This window comes from Dufourea novaeangliae, unplaced genomic scaffold, assembly GCF_001272555.1.
Source record: "Dufourea novaeangliae isolate 0120121106 unplaced genomic scaffold, ASM127255v1 scaffold8, whole genome shotgun sequence".
Lineage (NCBI taxonomy): Eukaryota > Metazoa > Arthropoda > Insecta > Hymenoptera > Halictidae > Dufourea > Dufourea novaeangliae.
In genome coordinates, this window is record NW_015373923.1 from 4,952,464 (window position 1) to 4,977,242 (window position 24,779).

The 24,779-nt window shown below is 42.0% G+C and overlaps 1 protein-coding gene across 2 annotated transcripts in view; it reads left to right on the forward strand.

Moving 5' to 3' along the window:
* The window catches only part of LOC107194973 (dual specificity protein phosphatase 10-like), an 88,623-nt gene that overhangs the window by 12,740 nt on the left and 51,104 nt on the right, over positions 1-24,779 (forward strand). For both annotated transcript variants that reach the window (XM_015584695.1, XM_015584696.1), the window contains one exon: positions 10,145-11,068. In XM_015584695.1, the coding sequence (XP_015440181.1) occupies positions 10,145-11,068 (924 nt within the window). The remainder of the gene's footprint in view (positions 1-10,144; positions 11,069-24,779) is intronic.

A 24,779-nucleotide genomic window follows, 5' to 3' on the forward strand; every position in this document is an offset into this window, starting at 1 on the left:
GTGTATTAGGAGGATTTTTGAGTTAACCAATTGCCAGAAATCATTTCTTCTCCCCAATATAGGTGTTTGGGCGTTGAAGGGTTAAAAATAAGTTTTAAAAAAGATAAAAAAATAGTTTAGTTTAACCCTGATGGTACTTTATAAGTTTCCCGGATACCGTACCAAAATACCTTGTAAAATATGCGATGTTTGTGGGTATCTATTAAAATGAACATATTTCTTTTAAAAATGAAGATATTTTCACGTTTTTGTTTTTCTTATTTTATTGTGGAATGTATGTACCACTATATAAATGTATTTTATAAAAAAATGAAGTGTCATTGCGTGTGTTAAAATTTTATTAAAAATGGAGAGTTGATACAGTAAATTCTTATTGAGTGTTCCGGACACTCATCGAGGACCTACTGTATATCTCGATAAAGGTTAATATCGATATTTTCGACTTAACGGAATATAACATATACATATCAGTCTCACAATTATGGAATAACGATTTAAGAGTTAGAAAAAAAATGTAATAGAATTCCTCGTTATAGAATTGCTCTTCTAATTATGTACTTGGTTTGTTTAAAGAACGCTTCAGTCAGTGTATGCGTGTGTACCCATAACTGAAAACGAATAAAGACGCGGAAACGAGATGTTCGATGAAATATCGCCCGTGTTGCCCCGGTAAAATTAGCCAAGGGGTGGAGAAACTTCACGGCCCGCACACGCTTGGCGCAACTCTTTCTTCTTTTCTTTTTTTTTTTTATCTTGGATTGGTATATATACAGGTTTATTAAAAGACCCACGTGCGCGGATAAAAATGTACCAGAAACCGACGACTGTTCAATGTCCGTCTTGTTTCACGCGTTTTCGCGTGAGAATTTAGTGGCCCACAGTTTTTTTATGGTAACGTTCGATGCTTTTTTTTGTTTTTTTTTTTAATGGTCTCGTCGACACGTGACGGAATTAGATGAGCCTTCGATCATTCGATTGTGAACGTTGCGAGGATAATCGATGATCATTAGAGTCGTTGACCTTTGGCGGGAAGATTTTCGACCATTTTTGATTACGTAGACTGACAGTAAAAGAAAAAGATTTTCTCCGAACAATTGCAGTGCAGATAATTCCAAGAAGTGTGCATGTTTAGGGGTATTTTTCATCGACTTCGAAAAGGAGGAGGTATACAAATGTGTATGTGAGAATTGTTACAAGTTCCAATACGTTTCTTCGTGATTGACGTGGCACTGGTACTTTTACATCCTATAGAATTTATACCAGAGGCTTTTGACATGCCATAATCTGTGGTACCAACACGTTCTCCAATTAGATATCTTCAAGGTATCACAAGATACAGTTTGTGGGTCACCCTGTACATGTTCTCCACGGAGTCTTCGCACGGGAACAGCTTCAAAAGACTCATTCTGGTTCACAAAAACCACTTGCACACAGGAACACTTTTCTTCACAGTTCCATTTAACATTCGAAACCAGGTTTCTGAAACGCAATGATTTCAATAATAATTGTCATCGCAGCGGCGACATCGGATTGCAAAGGGTTAAATTTATTTCTATTAACACGTTGATTGCCGTGGGGGTCACCGGTGACCCCCACTCTAGGGAGTACACTTTTCGATATTATTAATATTGGACCATAAATCGGTAAACTTCTACAAACTAAATGCCAAAAGCATAGAATAGTTGATACGTATAACATAGTTGATTTTAATAATTTTATATAACATTTTATTCTTGTACACTCTGTGCAACGAAAATGTCTGATTGGAAATAGGGACATTGACCTTACCTGTGACAAAATTCTCCCAGATCCTCAAGGAGGACCAATCCCACAGGGACGCGCCAGAATACGTACCTGCGACGATTTTTGTGCGCGCGCGCGCGCGCGGGTACCAACCTCAGCGGGGTCCTCCTCCTCCCAATGGGCTTCTCTCACCGTCGCCTTTGCGCGCTTACTTACACCACACAACCAGTATACGTATTCTCCTCCGAGCCGTGGCCTCGCGTCGCCAGTGTGTGCCTCGTGTGGGATCGCGATCGGTCCTCTCTTTTTCCGTGTGCAGAGCTACAACACGCCGCGGCGTACGGCGGCGTCTCCCTCTCTCCGCGGCCCTCAGTCTCAGCTCGTCGGCCGCCGTGAACGGATCCATCGGAGCCAAAGTGGGCCTCGGTCGATCGCCGCTCCACGGTGTCGTCCTGTAAAACGCAACAAAAAATTCCGGGGTGTTTACTGCCGACGAACCACACGTATCGCGATACAAAGAGGGAAAGAAAACGAGAAAGGCACGGGGGACGCGGTACCCGCGTGCCAACGCTCTCCTGAGTGTGGACGAAAACCGAAGACCCGTTTCCTGGTCCGAAAAAAAAAAAAAGGAAAAAGAAACAAATACGGAGGATTCGATAAGAGTCGTTTTCTCCTGTCCGTTGCTTCTCTATCTGTTCTCCAGTCTCCAGATAGTCTCTTTCTTCTGTCTGCTCTGTCCTCTCTTTTTTTTTTTTAAACTGGTCCTTCCGCTCGCGTTTCGACCGCGTGGCTCGAAGGGACAGTGTGTGCTTCAACCTGGAGGACAGTGGTGGTGGTTTCTCCATGCGGTCCCACGTGGATTATCGCCGGCTGTTATCGGGATATACCCAGTGCACACGGGCTGCTCGTGAATTCGCAGACCTCTAGCAAGACCACGACGACGACGACTACGACGACGACGACGGTGGTGCGTCACCGGTTGAGGCGGCTGTTGGTTTCGTCGTAAAGGCGAACCGGTTCGACCGATCGGGAAAGGTAGGTGCCTCTGACGAACTGCGGCTCCGTTCGCCCCTATTTCGTTTTTTTGTTGTTTACTCTTTCTTCTTGAGCCAACAGTGTACGGTAAGCTCAAACCCACCTCTCTTTCGTTCGATGTGAATCGAGGTATCAGAGCATCAAAGGATGGGGTGTGTTTTGATCTTGTTCAAGTTGGAGGAATCATTAATGACAGGGTTGGAATTCTAGAGTTGAATCCAGCTAGGAAATTAGTCCGATTTGATATGATTCGATGGATAGAGGATAAGGTTCATCGATCCTCTTCAAGTTTGGGGGATGATTGATGTTAGGGTTGAAATGCCTTGAGTTGAATCCAGCTGAGAAATTAGTCCGATTTGATATGATTCGATGGATAGAGGATAGGTTCTTTGATCCAGTTGAAGTTGGAAGAATCAACGATGTTAGGGTTGGAATTCTAGAGTGGGATCTGGTTAGGAAATTAGTGCGATTGGAAACACGTGATTGGACATGGATGACCGAGAGATCCGTTTACTAGGGGCAGTGTGAGATCATAGTCGACAGGAGAAATGCGCCTGGGTGTTGTACTTCTGGTGTGTGTGAAGTCTTCCGTGAAGGAAGAGCCGATGACGCGTTCCCTGTTACGAAACACGGCGTTTCTGGTGTCCCTTTTTTGTACTCGTGGCGACCGGTGTTTTCGTAACCGAGAGTGAATCGGAGAATCGGAAGAAATTTTCAGGCGGAGGCAGAAAGGATAGGATCCTTCAGAACTCCCGTTTACCACGGTTAGACAATTGGGGAAGACTTCTTTCAGGTTTTGTCAGTTTTTGGAATTCAACCTTGGGTTTTGTATGTGTCCACATATGAGTTCTTAGTTTCGTATTATATGGAAATGTTTAGGAACCTAAACACCGTATTATACGAAGTTACCCTGTACATCTTAATTCCAAATACGATACGGACATTACCTCTACCAAAAATATCTAACTAATTAAGTCAGAGAATTAGTGAAATCTCCGAATGAATCGGTATTCCTACAACGCCATTAAGCCTTAAGTTGTCGCATTCATGTTTTTAGGATCAATACGTCATTATCAGTACCCCAAAAGGCATTTAATAATAAATGGGTTTTTTAAATCACATTTTGTAATGGGAATTGGGAAAATCCTTAAAATATTTCAAACCGTGAACGACTATTACCCAACTGTACTCTTAGATATCACTAGACTGCGAATTTGTCAAATGCAACGAGTTTTCTATTTTGTTTGAGCCGAATAAGATACTTAAAAAGAAAGAAAGAAATTCCTACTTTTGTTTTTGTCTTTATGAGCAACCTTCTAAAATCTGATTTTGCATAAAAATCCGCAGTCTAGATATCACTGATGTAAGTAAATAAACTTAGTTGTAGCTATACAAGACGTATGAATCCTCTGCACAATGTCCTAAACGGCGCTATATGTCGATCAAACCCTGTTTCCTGTATACATATACAAATCAACATCTCAGTTTCGTATCACACGAAAATTCTCCGGCGCTTAACCACCGTGTTATACGAAGTTAAACCTGTGTATCTTAATTCCGAATACAATACTGACACTACCTCTATAGGCTCCACTTAAATCGTGCAAGCTGAAATATACAGACCGCTACCTCCACCCGGAGGACCCAATTAAATATCCTAAAGCGTTAACCATCGACTTCACGCGATGAACCGAGACATCACACTCAGAACGTCGGAACGAGAGAGCATTCCAATCGTTCTCGTGTCGCCGAAGCAAGGACGATTTCCGAGGACTGGATACTTCTCGAGTGGTCCCCGCGGAACAGAGGCAGCAGGTGCTGGCGCTACACCTGTCCGCTTCAGGCCCCGAGAGAGTCCCGGGCCCCGTGTGCGCGCGCGCTCGCTCGCTCGCCTCGCCGTTCGCCGCTCGGAGCGTTGAATTCCACGGCGTTTACTCATTCCAAACACAACGAACCCGAAGAGAGACTCTCCTCGCTGGGGCAGAGAGAGAGAGAGCGAGGGAGCCCCTGGGGGGGGGGAGACTGGGCCGTGGAGCAGCCTCCTCACCTTCTAATATTAGTTGGCTGACTCACTACGATTCGATCCCGCGCTGCGTCGTCGACGAACCACCAGGTTCGTTAAGTCCGTTGCCACGGCATTGACACGAAAGTGTCCCCTCAACCTTCTTCCGCGCACGGGTCACCGTACAGAGTGGCCGAGTTCCGCGTGAAAATTGTAGATTCTTCACGATCTGTGGGTATCCTGGCTGTAAATATTGCTTGGGTTACCGTGAAAGGGATCGTTGATCTGTTTTTGGGGTTCTTGTATGGTGATCTCTTCTGTGGAGAATGTTGGATTAAAGGTACGTCTTCACGTGACGGGAAATCGTGACTTTTATGGGTGTATAGACAGTAAATGTTTTGAGCTTTGTTTTCGTGAAAACTAGATGTTGCTGTGATGTGGATATTGGTTTAGTATATTGTTATACAGTGTCAAATGATAAGGAAAGTCATGAGTTTTATTGTCACGTGGAAACGTACCTTAACCCTCGGGCTACCTGGGTCAATTTTCTGATTCGAGTTACGGGGAATTTCATCCTGTTTGTTGGGTTATGATGACTGGTTTACTTCGAGGTAACAGTTGTTTGTAACTGGATTTGTTTGAGAAGGGAAAGAAAGTAGCATAGGGATCTGATTAGATCTAGACAAAAACTCTCTGCTCATCCATAAATATTATTGGTCTGATTTGGTAGTTCAAGTTTAATATTGGAGAGACTTTTCTGTCTTCTTGATGTCGAGTACACTCCATTGGTCTTCGAAAAATCGTAAAGACGAGGCTGTTTCGCCCTTGCACGGAAACCTCGATGATCACCCGTAGCGAATTTATCACCGATTGTGCCATTGTTACGAGCCTCCTGACAGCGGGTAGAGCTAAATTGTAAGTTGGACGACGACCAGTGGTCCCGAAACCAGTTGCGACAGACAGACTGGTGCAAGACCGATATCACCCGACTTAGAAATTACGTGATGCGCCACCGATCCCTCCGCGGCGGCCCTTCGACGATCTCTGGCGAACGATCGCGATATCACAAGGCCCATTGGTTTTCGATTAGCGATTCCTGTTACATTCAAATGTATCGATAAGAATTGATTTCTTTTAGTATCGATCATGGGCGTAACTAGAATGTTTTTCTGGGGGCCGGAGAAGAATATAAATATAATTTTTTAAAATAAAAGAAATTTGAGTTTGATTGAAATCAAGAATATATATTTTAAGTATTGATTTATACATTCTACATTTCTAAGATTATACAGTATCGATACACCGATGTATCGTTGCTTAAAATGTCGATACAAAACGTCGACATTCATGAACCGATATATCGATACTTACATGTATCGGAATTGTATCGGGCATCACCAATTGACGAGGTTCCATTGGTTTTCGTATCGGTTTTGTGAACGTGTATTGAAAGAGGAACAAATTTTGAAGTTCCGATATTGGAAAACTTGATTATGATTCCGCTTCAGCTACATATTGGAAATAATGATGACCAGTGAGAAATTTTCTTATACTTTCATCATGAATGATCGAAGAAATACGAACTAGATTAGGTTAGAATGCACTGGAGATTGGTATTGAAGGTATTTCAATAAGTTTGGATGTAAATTGTTATCCTATCCAAAATTCATTTGATTTCACTGTAAATGGTATCTAACAGTACCAAATTGCTATTTCTAATTCCTATAGATACAGAACTCCATTCGTTCCGACTTAACCTTCAGCTCAGAAAGGGTATACATAACCAAAATGTTGGAAAATTAGAAATTCACGTATATATTTCCATTAACACTAAAAGGATATTCTCTTCAATAACCGATATTCCATACACTCGTCTAAGGTTTCCATCGTTTCTAACCTAACCCAGGACACTGGCAAACGATGACACAATTTCGTCTAACGAACATCGTATCGTCCAGCCCAGTTCGTTCACCTTTATTATCTATCGGCTGGTTCTGCACCTGAAACACCGGAACAACCCAGGGTAAAAGTGTCCGGGACGTGTTGCGTTTAGTCGTTATCTCGAGAGCACGACGGTGTGTATGGAATAGGAGGTAGAAATGCATGCATATACATTGGTAACGGCGTCGCACACGAGCGATTCTAACGTGGTTAGGCCCCAATGCGAGAGAGGCGGTGCTTTCACTCTCGACCGTACGTGGCGACGGGGCGCGCAACGTCGATCATTATGCAACCGGAGTCGCGGCCGTTATTTCAGGTTCGTTTATGAACGAGAAACGTTACTCCAAGGTTAATAAAGTCAATCGTTAGCTGCGGGGAGCCGATAAAGGACCAGGGCGTGTCTCCTAACCTCACATCGGGAACACGTGTGTGTACAAAAATCAGACCAGCGCTTTGATATACAGGATGTAACAAAAATGTCGGAGGACCCGGAAATAGGAGATTCCTCAGGTGATTTGAAACAAGTTTTTCCTTAGCAAAAATGTTATCCGAGGCTTCGTTAACGAGATAGAAGGTGATAAATGATGAAACACATTAATTTGTTTTTTTTTTTTACATTTTATTATTGATATATTCAAAGTTATTAATGACATTAAACATGAAATAAAATGTCGGTTAAATGGCCATCGTTGGTCTGGTGGCAGGTATGTATTCTTTTGACGAAATTTCGCAGTACGTTTTGGAGTAAGGGCCGGTGGATTTTACGAATTTGGTAATAGTCGTTTGCTTATCCTTACTTTTCTAAAAGCCCCAGAGGAAATAATCGAAACAGGTTAAATCGCAACTTTTTGGCGGCCAGTTTTGGTCTCCAAGACGAGAGGTGACACGACCTGGAAACTTAGTTTGCAACAACGTTTGTAATGTTTGTAATGGGTTTTCACTATTAACAAATGTTCTTCCAAAGTGTAACGCGTCATTTTCGTAAATGTCAATGTATTAACTAAAAAGCCGCCAAATATGACTCACCATTTGACAGACGAAAATGGCGCGCGATTCGAAATCCAAGTTCTTGCTGAGACACCCTTTATTAACGAAAAACCTCCGACCAATCAGAGCGCGAGTCTGCCAGTTGAGTTCCCGCGGTAACGTTGGCTACCAATCGCAGCGCGTAGCTGTCACGTGAAAACAAATCGTATAAATGGGAAAGATAGTGAAATTAAATAGTGTCTACCGATCGTATTGAAATATCAGTCGAAAATAGAGAATTCTATGAAGTCGTTCTGATGCCAAAAGGCGGCAGGTGTAATACAGAACGATTTCACTGACATAATAGCGAGGCATCGGCCCTGTCATTCATCTGCGACACGTTCGATCCCCCCCACTTGGGATAATGACTTCGGGTCGCACCTGTGCAATCCGTGGAATATTTTCGTCCCGTGGCGACCGTACAGCAGCAACACACAACGGTACAAATATTTCGGTGGGTTGACTCATCGTCGCGTCCGTGTGTTGCTATTTAAAAGCACGGAACAGGAACGGTAACGAGTGTGTGTCGAATTTAGGTATTTACCTTAACGTCACGGTGATTCCTCGAATATACTTCCCTCTATTACGAACTTTATCGTAAGAGTTTCATAAACACGTTTCACGATTAAACCCTTCGCGAACAGAATTAACTTCGGTGTTCCTAACCTAACCCCGAGACTAGGGATGCTCGATTTCGATTCGATTCTTCGGAAGGTATATTTTTCTGTAATGATAAAATGAAAGTTACGGAATCGGTACGTATACAAATCACTTCCTAACAGTTTTAACACGTTACGTTTCATTGACTCTTTGTAGAATAATGTTTTCATCTTTCTTTAATTATCAGACCTGTAAAAAAAAACATATTCAATATAATTTGGAATTGAATTACCGTTACCATTCGTTCTTAAAAATAAGTAGAAAACATAATAAGAATACAAAATATATGTTATGTGGTATACAGGGTGTCCCAAAAGAATGGGACAATTCGCAACACGCATATTCCTCATGCAAATACAAATCGAAAAGTCCTTTACCGTTTTGCAATCTGAAGCTCCATTTTCGAGATATTAGCGATTAAACGAACTCGAACCAGCTGAGCGTTAGCCTTCTTGACTCTGTCTGACCACCTATGCATGCATGTGACCCACCGCTCAGCTGATTGGAGTTCGTTTAACCGCTAATATCTCGAAAATGGAGCATCAGATTGCAAAACGGTAAAGAACTTTTCGATTTGTATTGGCATGAGGAATATGCATGTTGCGGATTGTGCCATCTTTTTGAGACACCCTGTATAGTTCAGAATTTATAATCCTTAATTATTCATTATTCTTCATTATTCCTCGTTATTCCTTAATTTTGCACGACACAACCCGCATTTTTGTTTCGATGTCATTTATATAAAGTATACAGGTTGGCTTTTTATGTTTGTTATGCTCGCCACCAGTCAGAAGTGATAACGAAAAATCACGTAATCACTGTGAAAAATCACCGTGACTGGGAATGATCGTAATCGTGTCACTCGTGATTCACAAGGAGCAATTCACGCCATCTCTACATGGAACCCATTAAATCGACGTTACCGAAAATTGATTACGGGAAGCTTGTTCGGGGAGCCAGAAACAGTTTCCAAATGTGTGTTCTGTTTGGTTAGGCAGGTTCGTTTGAATTTCGTTGAATTGCCCGGAACTAACGAGCAGACGCGGGTTCAGCACATGTGTTATGTGGTGGTTTTATCGTCGTTCACGGAACGTCTAGCAATGAGGAAGCCCCGTGATTCCATAAGCCGTGAGAGGAGACTATTAAACTGACTCACTGATTACGCGCGGTCTCTCTGTCTCACAGTCTATCGACGACGCGAGAAGATGCGAACAGTCGCCTCGAGGCGATAGATTAAAGGTCGGTGTACGATTTTCAACGATCGTTTTCTATCCTCTGGATGTGTGCACCGTTGGCCCAAGGGGAGTGACAGATAACACGCTCGGTGCTAGATCTTCGGAGTCGCCAATTGTCGTTTGAAACGGTCTGTTGGCATAATAAACGTTTCTTATCGAAAACGGAAGACGAAGAACGGTGTGCAAAACGAAAGAGCAATACCCAATCAAAGCATTGACTCTCATAGTAACTACAAATTTCGAATAACGAATAAAAAATAAACAAGTACTTCATTTTTAATAGCATAACCCTGAAAATTTCAATTTTTACAATAACATAATACTTCTCGAATGAGTAAACACTTGGCAAACAATTATTTCATACCATTAACTGTTCAAAGGTCAGGCTAACGATCCCAGATACTACTGTTTTTCACGAATAAAATTGTGCCCAATTCTGCGCACCACTACCTCCACAAAAGAGTCCTCACCACCGATCTGACGATCTCTTCCTCCGTTTCAGCGTCGGGGTCGCGTCTCGATATAACCGCGGCTGCTGACGTCAAGCCACCACCGCCACCGCCACATCGTCAACACCCAGAGCAACCGTCCTCATCACCTATGTCTACTCTGGTGTGCTGCGAGCCGGTCTCGGCCGGACGGTCTCGGGACAACCTCAAACTGGTATTGAACCGTAGCCTGAGCGAGCCTGGCCCGCCAGCTGGTGGCTCGTCAAGCTTCCTGTCCTCGCCGACGTCCACCGTATCACCGTGTTCGTCGACCAGCAGCGGCGTGGACGTTGTCGACGGTAGTGACAGCAGCAGTAGCCCCGGTTGCAGCTTGAACGCAAGTGGTAGCAGCATCGTTAGCGGTTGCGGGAGCAGTTGCAGCAGCTCCAGCAGTGGGACCGATTGCGATCTGCCATTGGTGGACTTGCATCATCGTCACTATCATCTCCACCATCATCATCACCATCACTTCCATCAGCTGTCCGCCTCGAAACGCTGCAAACTGGAGACCGTGAGCCTGCCCACGAGCCCCTGCAACGAGAACAACACGCTGCAGAGGCAGCTGGTGATACAGAGAACCGGCACCATAACCGCTGACGAGCTAGCGAACCGTCTGCCTAACCGTCAGACGAACGAAGGACCTGTTCTGTTAGATTGTCGACCGTTCATTCTGTACAACGTGAACCACGTGAGAGGCGCCATCAACGTGAACTGCTCCGATCGGTTCAATCGAAGACGGCTACAGCTGGGGAAAGCTACACTGGCCGATCTGGCCACGACCAGGGAGGGGAAGGAACTGTTACGAAGGAGACACTACAGGGAGGTGGTCGTCTACGATGACTGCACCGATGACCTGTACCGGTTGCCTGTACAACATCCGCTGTTCCTTGTGTTGGTCGCCCTGCTGGAGGATAATTGGGAGCCCGCTCTTCTTCTCGGTGAGTGCTTTTTTTTTTTTTTTTGTAGATAATTTGTGAATTCGGAAAATGAGCTTGATCGTTGTGTGTCAAATTTTTATTGTTTAAAACACTGTCGGGTCGATAAGGCCTTCGGTGGTGCCGTTGGGTCTTTGTGATGTCGACCACCGGTTTATTCCGGGCCCTTTCTCTTCCTGACGTGTCGATCGTTATGAAAGTTATTCTGAAATCTTCGACAGAAATGATAGTTTCTTTTGAGAAAATTACGCGGAGAACAAGATTTTTCGTCGTTCTTTTTTATTTAGCATCTTGTTTCAATTCTGTGACAGAAGGAACACTTTTTTAGGCAAATTACACGGAGACGAAGATTTTTTGTCGTTTTTCTGTTATCTTATCGTGATTTCGTACCCATCGTGTATTATGGAAGAATTAATTACCCGGGAAGGGTAGGACACGTGATCGGATCGCAACACATTTCCCCGTTTTCCCGCGGACGAATAAGCTGACGGACGCGTTATATTCGTTTGTTTGTTGTTTACGTAAGATCACGTGGGAGCGCCTGACTTTTCGGAAATAACGATGATGCGGTCGTCTCGAAAGTCACTTTTGCGTCTTTTCTCTCTCTCTCTCTTCGTCGAGGCGCTGCTTGAAACACGCGCGGCGTAAAATGCAGGCGTGTTGCCTTCCCGAATGTCGCCATTGTTACGCGCGGGGACTGGCTCGCTTCCTTGTGAACGTCCTCCAAAAAAAAAAAACACTGATTTATAACACCCACACATATACACGGGACATGATAAACTCTGCCATTCGGAATTACCATTTGTTTCCTGTGATACCTTTTGCCTGATATTCTATAGAATGCTAATGATTTTTTATAGAATCCTAAATCTTGTTAAAATATCCAGAAATGGCCAGAAAAATCTACGGTTTAAGAAATGAGAATATTACAGCTTTCAAAGATCGATTTTCAGAAGTACCATATGGTCCAATACTTTATACGGTAAAGGTAACCAAAAATAGTACCATCCTCAATAAAATCCTAAAGCTTATTAAAATGTCCAAAAATGGTCAGAATCCATAGTTTAGGAAATTGAGCACACCAAAGCTTTGAAAGATCGATCTTGCGAAGTACCTTTTTACTGACACTAGAATATAACTACACTAACATTTATTTTACTTCCTTTCACATTTTCTCGAGTCTAAATACTCTATACAGATACGTGTAAAGCACCAGCTTACCAATAACAGTATAAAATATATAGGCATTCATAAACCCTTTTACCCCACAGCGCTCTCTTCTTCAACTGTCAAACTATAAAATATCAACTTCCAAAGTATCGAAATCACCCGTTCAACTTTTCCATCTTTTCAATTCGTTCCACCTATTCCCCAAATTCCAAGTCACCTGAATCTCCGAAAGAAAAAAAAAAAATGGTACTTTTCTTCCTGTCGTTTCGTTACGTTGGACCAGGGTGGGCGGTCTCTCGAGTCGAACGGGAAACTCTGAATGGAAAATATCGTGGAGGGGGAAACGTGGGTGGGATGATTGCGTCGTATCGGTTCGTAGATCCTCTCTATCGAGACTCGGGTAACAGTACCTACGCCGGATACGCTACTAAACGCACTTCCCCTCGGCTCTCGATTGCCGTCGAAACGCGAACACGCCATACGTGCCTGTTTTACGGAATGCAGCAGGCCTGTTCGACGTCTGCTGGCAACCAGCGGCAGCAACCTGACCAGACGACCCACGATATCCCCATTGACGAGCGGTCGAACGAGTTCCACCGTTTTTCCGTGACCATTTAATACCCGTGCAGATCGCGCGACCGGTCTGCTGTCATTCAGCCCTCCTTCGCTCGATTCGAAGAAGATCCGTCGAGGATTCTTTCATCGTTCTCAACCGGATCGGGAACGTTTATGTACGGGGATTTACTTAGATCTCTGGGTGGACTCGAGACTAAACTTGATCTATATCAAATTAACTCTTTTATGATTCTTCAACTGTATATAGGGTAAACCAACCAGTGAATGACCGAATCGTTGAATTTATGGATGTTTCGGAGTAATGCTTGAATGTATTTATTTATAGAAACAGAACAGCAATAATTTTGAAAAATTATTTGTTAAGTGCGAAACGTGTAAGAATCCAGTAAATGACTGCTATATTTTTGAAATATTTTTAATAGGAATTGTACTTACTAAAAATATGGCATATTAAAAGTGCAACTACACTTATTTATAAATATTTAATTTTTTTGCCTAGTGGTCATTCACTGATACAATCGATTACTGGTTGGTTTAGCCTAGTTACGTAACGCTGAGATAGAAGAAATATGCGTAATAGTTTTATTTTAATCATTTTGCTCAAACTTAGAGAAGGTCTTGCGGTGATAATTTACAGTTGTGAAATAGGAGGCAAAGCACAAGAATTTTTGTAAGTTCACTTCATTGGACAGTAAAATCGATAGTACGCAATTTGACGTTATCCGTTGTTAACCCTTAACTACAGGTACTTTTTTTTATTAGTGTGTCATGTCGGGTACAAAATTGGAAACTTCATTACAGATGTCTAGGCAGAAAATGAATGGACTTCTTTCAAAATTTTGTTCTGGATAACGAAATTGCGAATATTAAACGATCAAAAAATGCTAGTACTGTATGGAACAAATCAGTAATTGTTTCAGTTCAGGACAATTTTTCATAAATTTGCATGAGCATTAGATGTATTCAGCGTGCTCAACACAGCTCGAAAATGCGAAATTATGTTGAAAAAAAAAAAAGTTTATTTACAAATGTTTCGCAGAAATGACGTTTAGAGGAAGTGTATGTTTACCAAGTTTGGTTTTAAAATTCCCATTTTTACACCCAAATTAAGCTTCTGAACTCCTAAACAGGCGTTCTGTACCACTGTCCGTCGTGGCGTTTCCTATATCATTCCGTTTCCACGTTTCTCGGTATACATTGTTTTGTATCGCAAATTTTACCAACGGCGATAACATCGTACAGCGACGAAGAAGCTTTTCTATGCGCCCGATAGCGCACGGGGTCGAAAGTAGTAAACAAGATACCCGACGAATCAAGTGATTCTAGTGAATTAGAGGCGTCTCCCAGGAGAGCCACGCCGATGACGCGATAGAACGGCTCCGCCGCAGCATTGCGTCCGCGCAAAAATTTTCCACTAAACGTTTTCTCGCGGTCGCGTGAATTTCCTATGTATGTATGTATGTCCGACTGTCACATGCTCTTTTGTCCCTCCGTCTTCGTGACGTTTTCGTTTGGTTTTTGCCTGCGTTCGCGTGTTGGACGGCTCGTAATATTCTGTGGTTCTGACGCAAGAACCTATTTGCTGCAAATTACCCTCTGGAATGTTTGATTCGATTTGATTCCGTTAATTGACGGGAAATTGGGTCACTTGTTGCCTAGCTACACGATATTATTTCGTTAAATGAACCGTTCATAATCAAAGTGATCTTACTTTTGAATTTTTTTTTTCAAATTTTAGTGCCACAGCACTCGATCGGTACTTAACTTTTTATATTTTCGTGGAGTTAATCCCTTTGCCAAAGTAACGGGCTGGAATATAAATATAATTTCTCGAGACATTTATATGTAACAGACTCTTTCTGATAATGATCAATTTTTTTTAAGTATTTAGTATCCATTTTTGGCCTTTAAATTTCATAATTAACTAATATTTCTTTCCATTCTGTTTATAATCCATATATCCACTCACGGACAGAACTGTTTAACAGAAACTGTAATGAAACAAAAATTCGTTTTCCCCACTTACAGATTCTATCAATTCGCAAAAATACCCTAAAAATCTTATCGAACAGTTCCCTATACACACTTTCAGTCAATAGTTATAAAGTCTCACAAACGCCTAGAATCCACCCTATCCACTTATGCCACAAAATTAAAAATTGCTCAAAATTTTCAATTCCCACAAAATACAAACTTAAACCTCTTCTACGTAACATTCCACGGGGATCCATTGGAGTTCAAAAAAGGTCATCGAAAGCAGGACAGCAATTGCGAAGTCGAATCTTGCAACTTGTTCCGGTGGAAGTGAAATGGAGAGGGGATTGCGTTGGGACACTTCCTTCCTCGGTCAAGGGGCAACAAAGTTGCATGGGCTGGGAAGTGTTAGACGAGGGGAGAGGGGACGCTCGGTCGCGAATCGTATCAGCGTTTGGCAAACGGAATCATGGACGTGAGAGGCGCAAAGCCTGGTGGCATAGTGTAGTGCGCAAATTCTGGCCGACTATTCGCGGCGTCATCTCCGACATGAGTCATTCCTATGAATAGATCCCCACCTTTTGCCGCGCCGCGGCGCTTGTGCATATCGCCGGTGACTTCGGCCCCTTCCTCGACATCTCTCTCACTCTGTCCTACCTTCTCCAGCTCGACGTTTCCTACCTTTCCTTCTCGCGACCTGGTGCCTTTCTGCTCGACATTTCGCGATGCTCGATACGCGATTTTAAGAATGATATACATATAGTTTTTTTTTGTTTGAGTCAGAATCGCTGCGTCGAGTCTTTTCAGCTCCGTGTGCCATTTTGAATTTCCCGCCATAACCTCCTTTCGAACAGACACGAATAGGGTAAACGTGTCCTAATTACTGTGACTTAATTTATTTTATATTAATAACCTTGTGAAGTATAAAGAATTGTATACAACAAATTTTATTATAATATTAACACCTTGTTTTACATAAAAACAAAGAAATACTGTTACTTGTGTGTGCCTGGTATTTAAAGATTAATTTTGAAAATTTGAAAGTGCAATTTAAGAGGCAGAAACGCGACTACGTAAGTAGGAAGTGATGGCGAAATCATAGTAATGAAAGAACCGTAATTTTACTATTCAATCTATATCTATTGCACAAAATGAATTGTTAAAGTATATAACAATTATTTTAATTTTTCTGGTGACAGTTATAGGGACACTGGGATTAATCACAGATTTCAATTAATTATTAATTAATTCTTTGTATTTAAAGCATAATACTACATTCACTGGCAGATGTGTGTCTCACCTGACTTTCCGTTCACTCCAATAGGATTATCATACGTTGAAACGAAGGTCACCACTGACCAACGTACACGGAAAATTCAGTGTCCGGCACTGGGTGACCGTCACAGGGCGGTGAATATGTTAAATAACAATTTACAGTCGACGTTTCTCTCTGGATTTTTTGTGTAACGAAGGAGTCTAAAAATTGAATGAAATAAGTATTACCGGGCTGTACTTATTAGGGTCGAAAGTTTCCGAAATTGGACGAAATAAGTATACTTTATTTGGAGGTCGTATTAATTACCAATCCCAACAGATTAGCGTAAAAAGACGCGCCTCCACTAATGTATTCCCTATTCCATTTTCTTATTCTTTCAAAATCCAAACTACTGCAGAACTTCCGTGTCCCATTTCAACAGATAAGCAGAACCGTCAACACCGATCGTAACGTGTTACAATTTTACGTTACAATCGTGAAACGATTAATCATCCGCAAGATATTAATTACACATTCATCTTTCAAGGATCGTTCGATTTAGAATCACACATCGAGAGACCTCGCACCTGCTATCTCGACGCTCCGAAAAAAGGCCACACGGCGCGTTCCCCAAAGGCCGCCACGCATTTTCCCTGACTCACCACGAGGCGATTTACGAAACGTGCGCGCGACCGGAGGAGACGTTTGCAAAACCAATCGGCGGGAGGGGGAGCCCGCTCGCGAAACAGCATAAGTGGAGTGTGAATTGGCCGCGGTTAATTGCACCGTTGCGGCAGATCCTTGAAGACAGCTGTCCCGTGGACTGCGGGAAAAGAACGCGTTTTGCCACGGTTCCACCGTGCGACAAGGTTCCTTTGTCCGCATTTCCGTTTTGGCCCACTGTTGAAACGCGATTTATCGATTTATTTAACACTTTGATGTCAGATGACGTAGTATGGCTATTCAAAAACAAAAACCTAAGAGTCGGTACATTTTCCGTTCCCGACGGTCACCGGTGACCGGCGCATATTTCGTTAGTGACGGTCACCAATAACCGGCGCTTTTTTAGTTACCGATGGACACCGATGACAGGCACATTTTGTCAGCGACGGTCACCGGTGACCGGCGCCTATTCTGCCATTCTATTTGGCCAGTTTTCCCAAGTTTCATCGAATTGAAAGGTGGACCTTTTTAGAACTACATCCCACAATTTATTTAATACATATACTGGGTAGGTCACAACGGTGACCCACGCGGTCTGGAGAATAAATCACATAAAACTGGCTTGCCACGGAATGTGTTAACAGAATCGAACGCTTCACCTGTTATTACATCGACACTGATTCACCGACATTCGAACGTCCGTAAACACGTGACGTTGTTCGACGTCGATATCGGTGAATCAGTGTGTCAATGTAATTGGTGAGATGAAACGTGTCTTTCTATGTAACTTCGTAAAATGGACCTGTCTTTTCTCGAGATACACCGTGGGTAATCGATGAGCGAAAAGTGTGAACTGAACGCGGTTGCCCGATTGTGTGTGTTACGCGTGTCAGGTGATATTACTCAAGGTATAGCATGTGTATAACTCTCGGTGTACAGAAAAACAGACAGCCTTAGAATTATGAAAAACTTGGTGACTCACTCACTCACTCGGTCGTGTACGGCCTTCTGGGTTTCTGCTTCTTTGCATGAAAATCGACGACCGTAGGACTTCCTCTTTCATCTTCGTGGAAACATTTCGATATAGCATTTACGATCGGTTTCTTTGTTAAAAGGTAGTCTAGCTTCCGAATTGACGAAATGTTCTGTACAGATTTGAAATCAGTACTTTATGTTTTCGAGGATTATGTACCTAATTCTTTTCGTCTTTTTGTTACACTTTTATCAAGCCACCCATTTTCTTTCTTATTACTTGCCAATAGTTTCCCTTTCGTATACGTTTCTTTCTCTTTATTCCCCTCCAATGCTTAGACTGTATCTATAGAAGACGGACATTATTTTTCATGACATTCAAAACTCTTATATGTTTGGTATAGTGGTTACACCACGAAAAATAAGCAACCCCACTGGAGCCTAAAAATAGGCTTCCCGTCCTCTAGAGGTTAATGACAATTACACATCGTTATTAGATCAAATCTACCGTCGTTAGATCAATCGTTAACCCTAAATTGTTACAGGGCCAAATTATTTCGCAGTTATTCCTCACCCTCAACCGGCCGCCATTTTCTTTCCAGTTCCTCCGAGAGAGTCTCTGTTTGTCCTTACCAATTTTCCCATTATATGACCGGTTTATCTGCCAATTATCAAAGAAATGTTATGTTAAATATTATAGAAATGAAGTACCGATTATCTGCTTGGGCGCTAAAATTTGAAAAAATTTCAAAATTCGAGTTAGTCACTTTGGCAACTGAAAGACGCTCATTCTTCGTGGTCTTAGACGAAGATTATTATACTCTAGAAATAAATGAAGCGTCGAGAGGAGAATAAAAATTCCCAGACGACCGCGCAGGCGCCAGGTTAGCGATCGCGTCAACGCGATTCTTTAGAGACGCCTCGGAATTCCCTGGGTCTCAGCCAAAGACTCCGATCGACGGTCACCGTTTTTATCAGTCTTCTCTTCTCGGTTAACGAGCCATTTTCCCCCCATTTCGAAATCCCAGATTATCGATCTCGATTTTCGTCGTCACTCCCTATTATCCGTCACTGTACCGGTTTATTTATCGATCGATACCTGCTACCGAACGGCGGGAACGTTTGTCGAGTGTCGAAAACAGTGTTGGCCGATAACCGATTGCTCGCAAGGTGGACATTGACGGATATGCCATTAGATACTGTGGGCAGCAATTAATTAATCGTTATCCGTTGGTAATCGGAGCGCGGCGACATATCGCTGGAACGTTAAACCGTGTGTATCGCTTGATCATTTTTTTTTTATCCAACCCAGTCCTACCTGGAGGTATCGTCGATGATTCGTGTTCGATTAAACGACGATCATCGTAGGTCATATGTACTTGTGGTATTGCTGAGCCTTGACACGTTTCGAAACCCTAGTTTTTTGTACTATCTGTCCCTGTTTACCCTGTATTTCTTCTTTATATCGTGACCGAAATAGATCCAGGTTATCTGTTGAGGATGCATGTGGGGATCAAGTACTTTCTCGATACTGTCCAGAAATGAAACGTTTTAGTTTCCAGACGTTTAGTCTTCAGACAGATTTGGATTTCTCTTCTGACGTCAAGTACTTTTGGTTGATCGATCCTTTAACGCATTGCTAACTGGTACGAGATAAACTTGGAGTTGAAACATTGCAAAAAGGCTGGATTATTTAAATACCGTTACAAATGTTTTGCGTAAAATTAATATCACGGTATAATTTACAACAAGACCGACAGTCTCTGTTAACTAAACGCACATAGTTTCCACGATTTATGGCTCAAAAACGATATAAAGCGTGTCTGGCTACGTACGACCATTTTCACTGTGGCAGTCAACGTGTTAAAAAGGAACGAATTCTGAGTGGAAGCGATTCAATATGGCCGAAAGAATGATCACGTGACTAGACTTAGACTACCCCCTAACGCGAAGGATTCTCTTCTAACCCTAAACAAACGATAGAAACTGTGAACTCTACATTCTAATTCGTCGATAAAATCGTGTACCACAATTTTGAGTCGTTCTTCGAATGCCAAACAGATTATAGATCAGTCATTTCGCGTCTTTAAAACGGAAACATTCTGAGTCGAAGGAGAGATTCAATATGGCGGACAAAAGGACCACGTGACCACATTTAGACTGCACCCACTAACGCAAAAGAATTCTCTTCTAAGCCTAAACAACCGACAGAAACAACGAATTCTAGATTCTAATGTCGTCGATAAAATTATATTACTCGAATTCAATTCGTTCTTCGAACGTCAAAGGGATAAATAGATCGATCCTTTCGACATTGACCACGCGAAAATATACCGTATCCCACGTGGCTCCGACGACAGTCGCGAGAATATTCCCAGCCCCCGGGGGTCGGAAATGGAACTCGAAATAGGGGAATAATTCCTCTGGCCGCGTCATAGGGAACCCGTTTAAATTTATCTCCGATTTGCGTCACGGTCGCTCTCTCGGTTTATTGCCAGTAAAAGCCTCCTCCGGTCCGCGTGCTCTCTCGGACGCCTCCCCCCGTCCACGATTGTTGTTGCAAGAGCCGTCTGCAACTCTCTTCTCATCCGGGATTCGAGAGTTTCCTGCAGGCCCCCCCCCCCCCAGGATTATAAATACTCACGACGTCGAATCTCTGCGCTCCGATAGTGTAATAGTCGGATTGGAGAGAGACAGAGAGAGGTTATCGACAGTCCCGAGCCGAGGGATACTGCTTTTTTGCCCGATGACGACGATCTCGCTCAACTCGGCCGAATTAGCGATGAACTAACAAGGACGAGATCATGTGAAATTATGGACGAACCAAACGACACTGCGCGTGTTTCTTCCGTATTTTCAGCTCTTGTATATTTTTCTAAAAAAATTTCTGCTGCTGATTAGAAAAATAAAAAATTGATGCTTCTCCACTTTTTTCACGAGATTGCGTTGTTTTTAAAATCCAGTTTTTGTACCCAGGTACCGCTTTTTATGAGATGATTAACCGATTTTCTCTGCTTGAACAATACAGTACTTTTAAGAAATAGAGACCCACGCTATTTTGACGTCTTGATAGTATCCAAGTACGTAGACTTGACTCTTGGATTTTGTATGTGTCTTAAATAGCGGCTTGGGCTCTGACGTTTAGAATTTTGTTTTTTTAATATTTGGATAATTTGAAATTAACATCGGAAATATATAATAATATAATTATATATAATTAACTAATTGTACTTATACAATAAATAATATAATTATATTACTTACATTAGTTGAATAACTATAATACATATTCCATTGAAAAAAGTCGATCTATTTTTAATTTTGACCATGAAAAACGAGTTTCCAGACCATACGTGCATAGTATTGAATCCTCTGTCTCGAATTTTTTCTCTCAAATTCGTGACCTGAAAAACCCTTGATAATCAACTTTCGAAAGTTCCAATGACATTTTGACTTTTGACCACTAAAAACGTGTTTTCAGACCACTGTGGTGTGGTTCGTCGAGAGGACGGGCGAGAGGCAGGCGGGAGAAGTCGAAGCTAAATTCACCGATGAGCTAAGCGCCACCCGGCTCGCTGCGATATCTCTCCCCGCGGAGATAAGGACGCAGCCAGCGATTCGGATCGCGCGTTCACGCGGTACCGTCGCCGTGCACGCGCGGCTGCATGTGCGCCGCGTCTCTTTGGTCGGTTGTAAATTATGCAAGCGACTTTACGTGTATGTCTTTCGTTGCGTGCGTGTGTGAGTGTTACACGCGTCGTCGCGAATGCGATTAGCCTGTTATGATACCGATTCCCAGCCACGGTTCCGCCGTGAACCGTGTCACGTATAAGTACTTACCATTCAGGAACGATGTGGATCAACTGGAGCACGATGTCTGAGGCCTCTTCTGGATTTTGTATAGATCGACTGATGTCTAGGGCCTATTGGATTTTGTGTAGATGGATTGATGTCTAGGATCTTGGATTTTGTATGTGTAGATGTTTTAGTCAACTGGTGTTTGAGAACTATTCTGGATTTTGTATAGATGATCTTTTTGTCGACTAATGTTTAGGGCCTCTTCTGGTTTTTGGGATGGATTTTCTAGTCGACTGATGTCTAAGGCCTCTTGGATTTTGTACATATAGATGTTCTGATCGACTGATGTCTAGGGCCTCTTCTGGATTTTGGGATGGATGTTATTGTCGACTGGAGTTTGGCGCCTCTAAATTTGTAAAATTGGAAAACCTGTTTTTTCAGAAGTCAGTTTTTGTATAAACCCTAATTGTGTGTGGCTCGCTGTGCGCTTGCGGGTAAGCTTTAATCGTGTCTGTCTCCCGAAACATTAAGGTCAAAGTGGCAGCCAAGTCTCGTAATCCACGCCTGACTCACCTCTAAATATCCGACAAGGGAGAAGAGAGAGAGGTCCCTGTATCGGGGGTCCAAGGGGTTGCTTGCGGGCTGTCGCGAGCCCCGTTACGCAACCGTGATTTTCGACATACGGTTATATACTCACACACGTATAAACGCGCGCGCGCTTTGGCCAGCGTAAACATGCCGCCGGGGTTAAATACGCGCGATGAGTCACGTTTTCTGTCGGAGGAGAACGCGACCAGACGGAACGCTACCGATCCAAACAGTTCTGATTTTAATTTAACCCTTTTAACCCTTTCCGACTTCAACAAAAAAAAAATACTTTTTTTTCGTATTGTAGTGTTATTTCTTGGATATCGAAAAAATAGAATTATAGGTTAGTTATTAGGTTGGTTCCTCTGTTTGTCCTGGGTCAAATCTTGAAATCAATTTTTGACCCAGTCCTACTGAACCGATTTCTTTAAAATTTCCCACACACGTGTATTTGCGATGACAGTAGAATATTTCAGAAGTTTGTTAGCTGATCCATTGAATAAAATTATAATTTCATGAAATATCTCATGAAAAATTTATTACAAAATCGTAAAACACTGAGAAGTATGACCAAGAATGTTGTGATAGGTACCAAAATTATTTTTTCATTCTTTATTTACTTCTTTTAAATACACCATTTAATTTCTGTATGCTTTGACTGTACTTATAATGCTACGAAGTAGCATTGACGCCAGAGTTCACGAGTTTGGAAGCCTTTCCTTGTCAATTCGCCAAAACGCGACGACACGTGATACGGCCCTTTCTTTCGCTGGCTCGCCGTCGTGTAATTATGCAAATCGGCGGATATCTCAGCCGATCTACGTCGATATCATCGAGATAACACGTGATTTCGCCTCTCCCGTTCGGTAATTGGCCGATTCGAGATCGCAGAGGCTTATCGCGGTCCGACCAATTAGCGTGGGCTCGTTTTTATTGCCCTTTCGGTTCGATCTGGGATTGCTGCTGGTTTTCTGGGCTCCTCGAGAGCGATACTGTCGTTGCAGACGCCACACAGTGGTACGTAAACGTAATGACTTATTATTTTCAAATCAATCTACAGGCTGTAATTTTTCAGTAAAGCAATTTTTTTTAAATTCTTCGTAATAAATTCAGAAATTAAAAACTAATTTACTCAATTGAAATTATAGTTGGAGATTTCTATCCTTCATTAAAGGTTCTGTTAGGTCCCCAAAGTAAAGTAAAATTAATGCACATCGCTACGAAAAACTTCTAATGTGTAGCGTTTTGCATATTCACATTTACTAGAAACGTATCTATATCTGGACCTAGCGGAAGCCGAGTTTGCTCGTGAGGGTATGTATACCGAATCCAGGAACAGTGGATAAAATAATCTCTAAAGATTCTCAGAAATACCACATCGTATTTCGAACTTTTTATTGCACATAAGAGAATAGTGTTTATCAAATATACATATCGAAAAAAAAAAAAATGAAATAAAAGAAATGCATCGAATCCACGAACAATGTCCAGAATCTACAATGATTTTCTAATATATATCACGGTATATCGTGATTGTTTTTTATTCGAATTGTTATTTCATGCTCGAGAACGATAATGGCCAAGCATTGTCATCGGAGTTTTCGCCCGGGGTGGTAAATATATCGTAACCAGAACCATCGTCCGCCTTTCATTCAGGCCCCGTAATCGTGTTCATTGTTGCGGAGGCCCGCGCTATCTGCCGCTTCGTCATTTTATCGTGACTTCCGCTACGTTAACGTTGAATTACGTCCTCGTGTAGCCACCCACGGAAGAGGTCGCCCGTACACACACACACACACACACACCATCAGTGAGGGAGGTCGGATTCGACGCGATTTTCGATCGTTGCGCACACCCCCTCGTTCTTCTATCATTATCGCCCGCAGAACCGTTGATAAATCGGTACGCCCAGTTATCGCGACCGCTTTGTTCGTCAGGACGATTCTGCTGGGAACGAATGGGAAAAGATTGTAACAAAAGTGAGACGAAACGGGGGAAAATTAGTTCGTTTCGACACGGTTTATATGGACAACATTACTGTGCAAATGTTCACTTTCATTCATTTTCGTTTAACTGGTAAGGTGGAAATTCTGTTACTTATTGTTTAGGGGAAGGTTGCTGAATTTGGATCATCTTCTAATAAATCATTAAGATCATATTCTAATAAAATATTCTACAAAATATTCCAAATAATATTCTAAAAATATTCTACAAAATATTCCAAATTGTATTCTAAGAAATATTCTACAAAATATTCCAAATTGTATTCTAAGAAATATTCTACAAAATATTCCAAAATATATTCTAAGAAATATTCTACAAAATATTCCAAAATATATATAATAATAATATATTCTAAAAATATTCCAAAAAATATTGTAAGAAATATTCTACAAAATATTTCAAAAAATGTTCTAATATATTTTAAAAATATTCTACAAAATATTCTGAAGGTATTCTAAAAATATTCGTGGGGTTCCACATACCTCACCTTGCCAATTAATTATTAGTATCGCAGAGTAAAACGCAAATACGACTAATTTCATACGTCTTTATCTATGATCGCGTCATCATTGACGTAAAGAAGTTGCCCAGCAAACAAGCTAAAAACGTTCGACGTCCATTACCTATCGCTATAATCGGTTTCCATAATGTCGAGGTACAAAATTTTACTTAACAACGATACAGTATCTGCGTTACTCATATCCCAAAGAACAA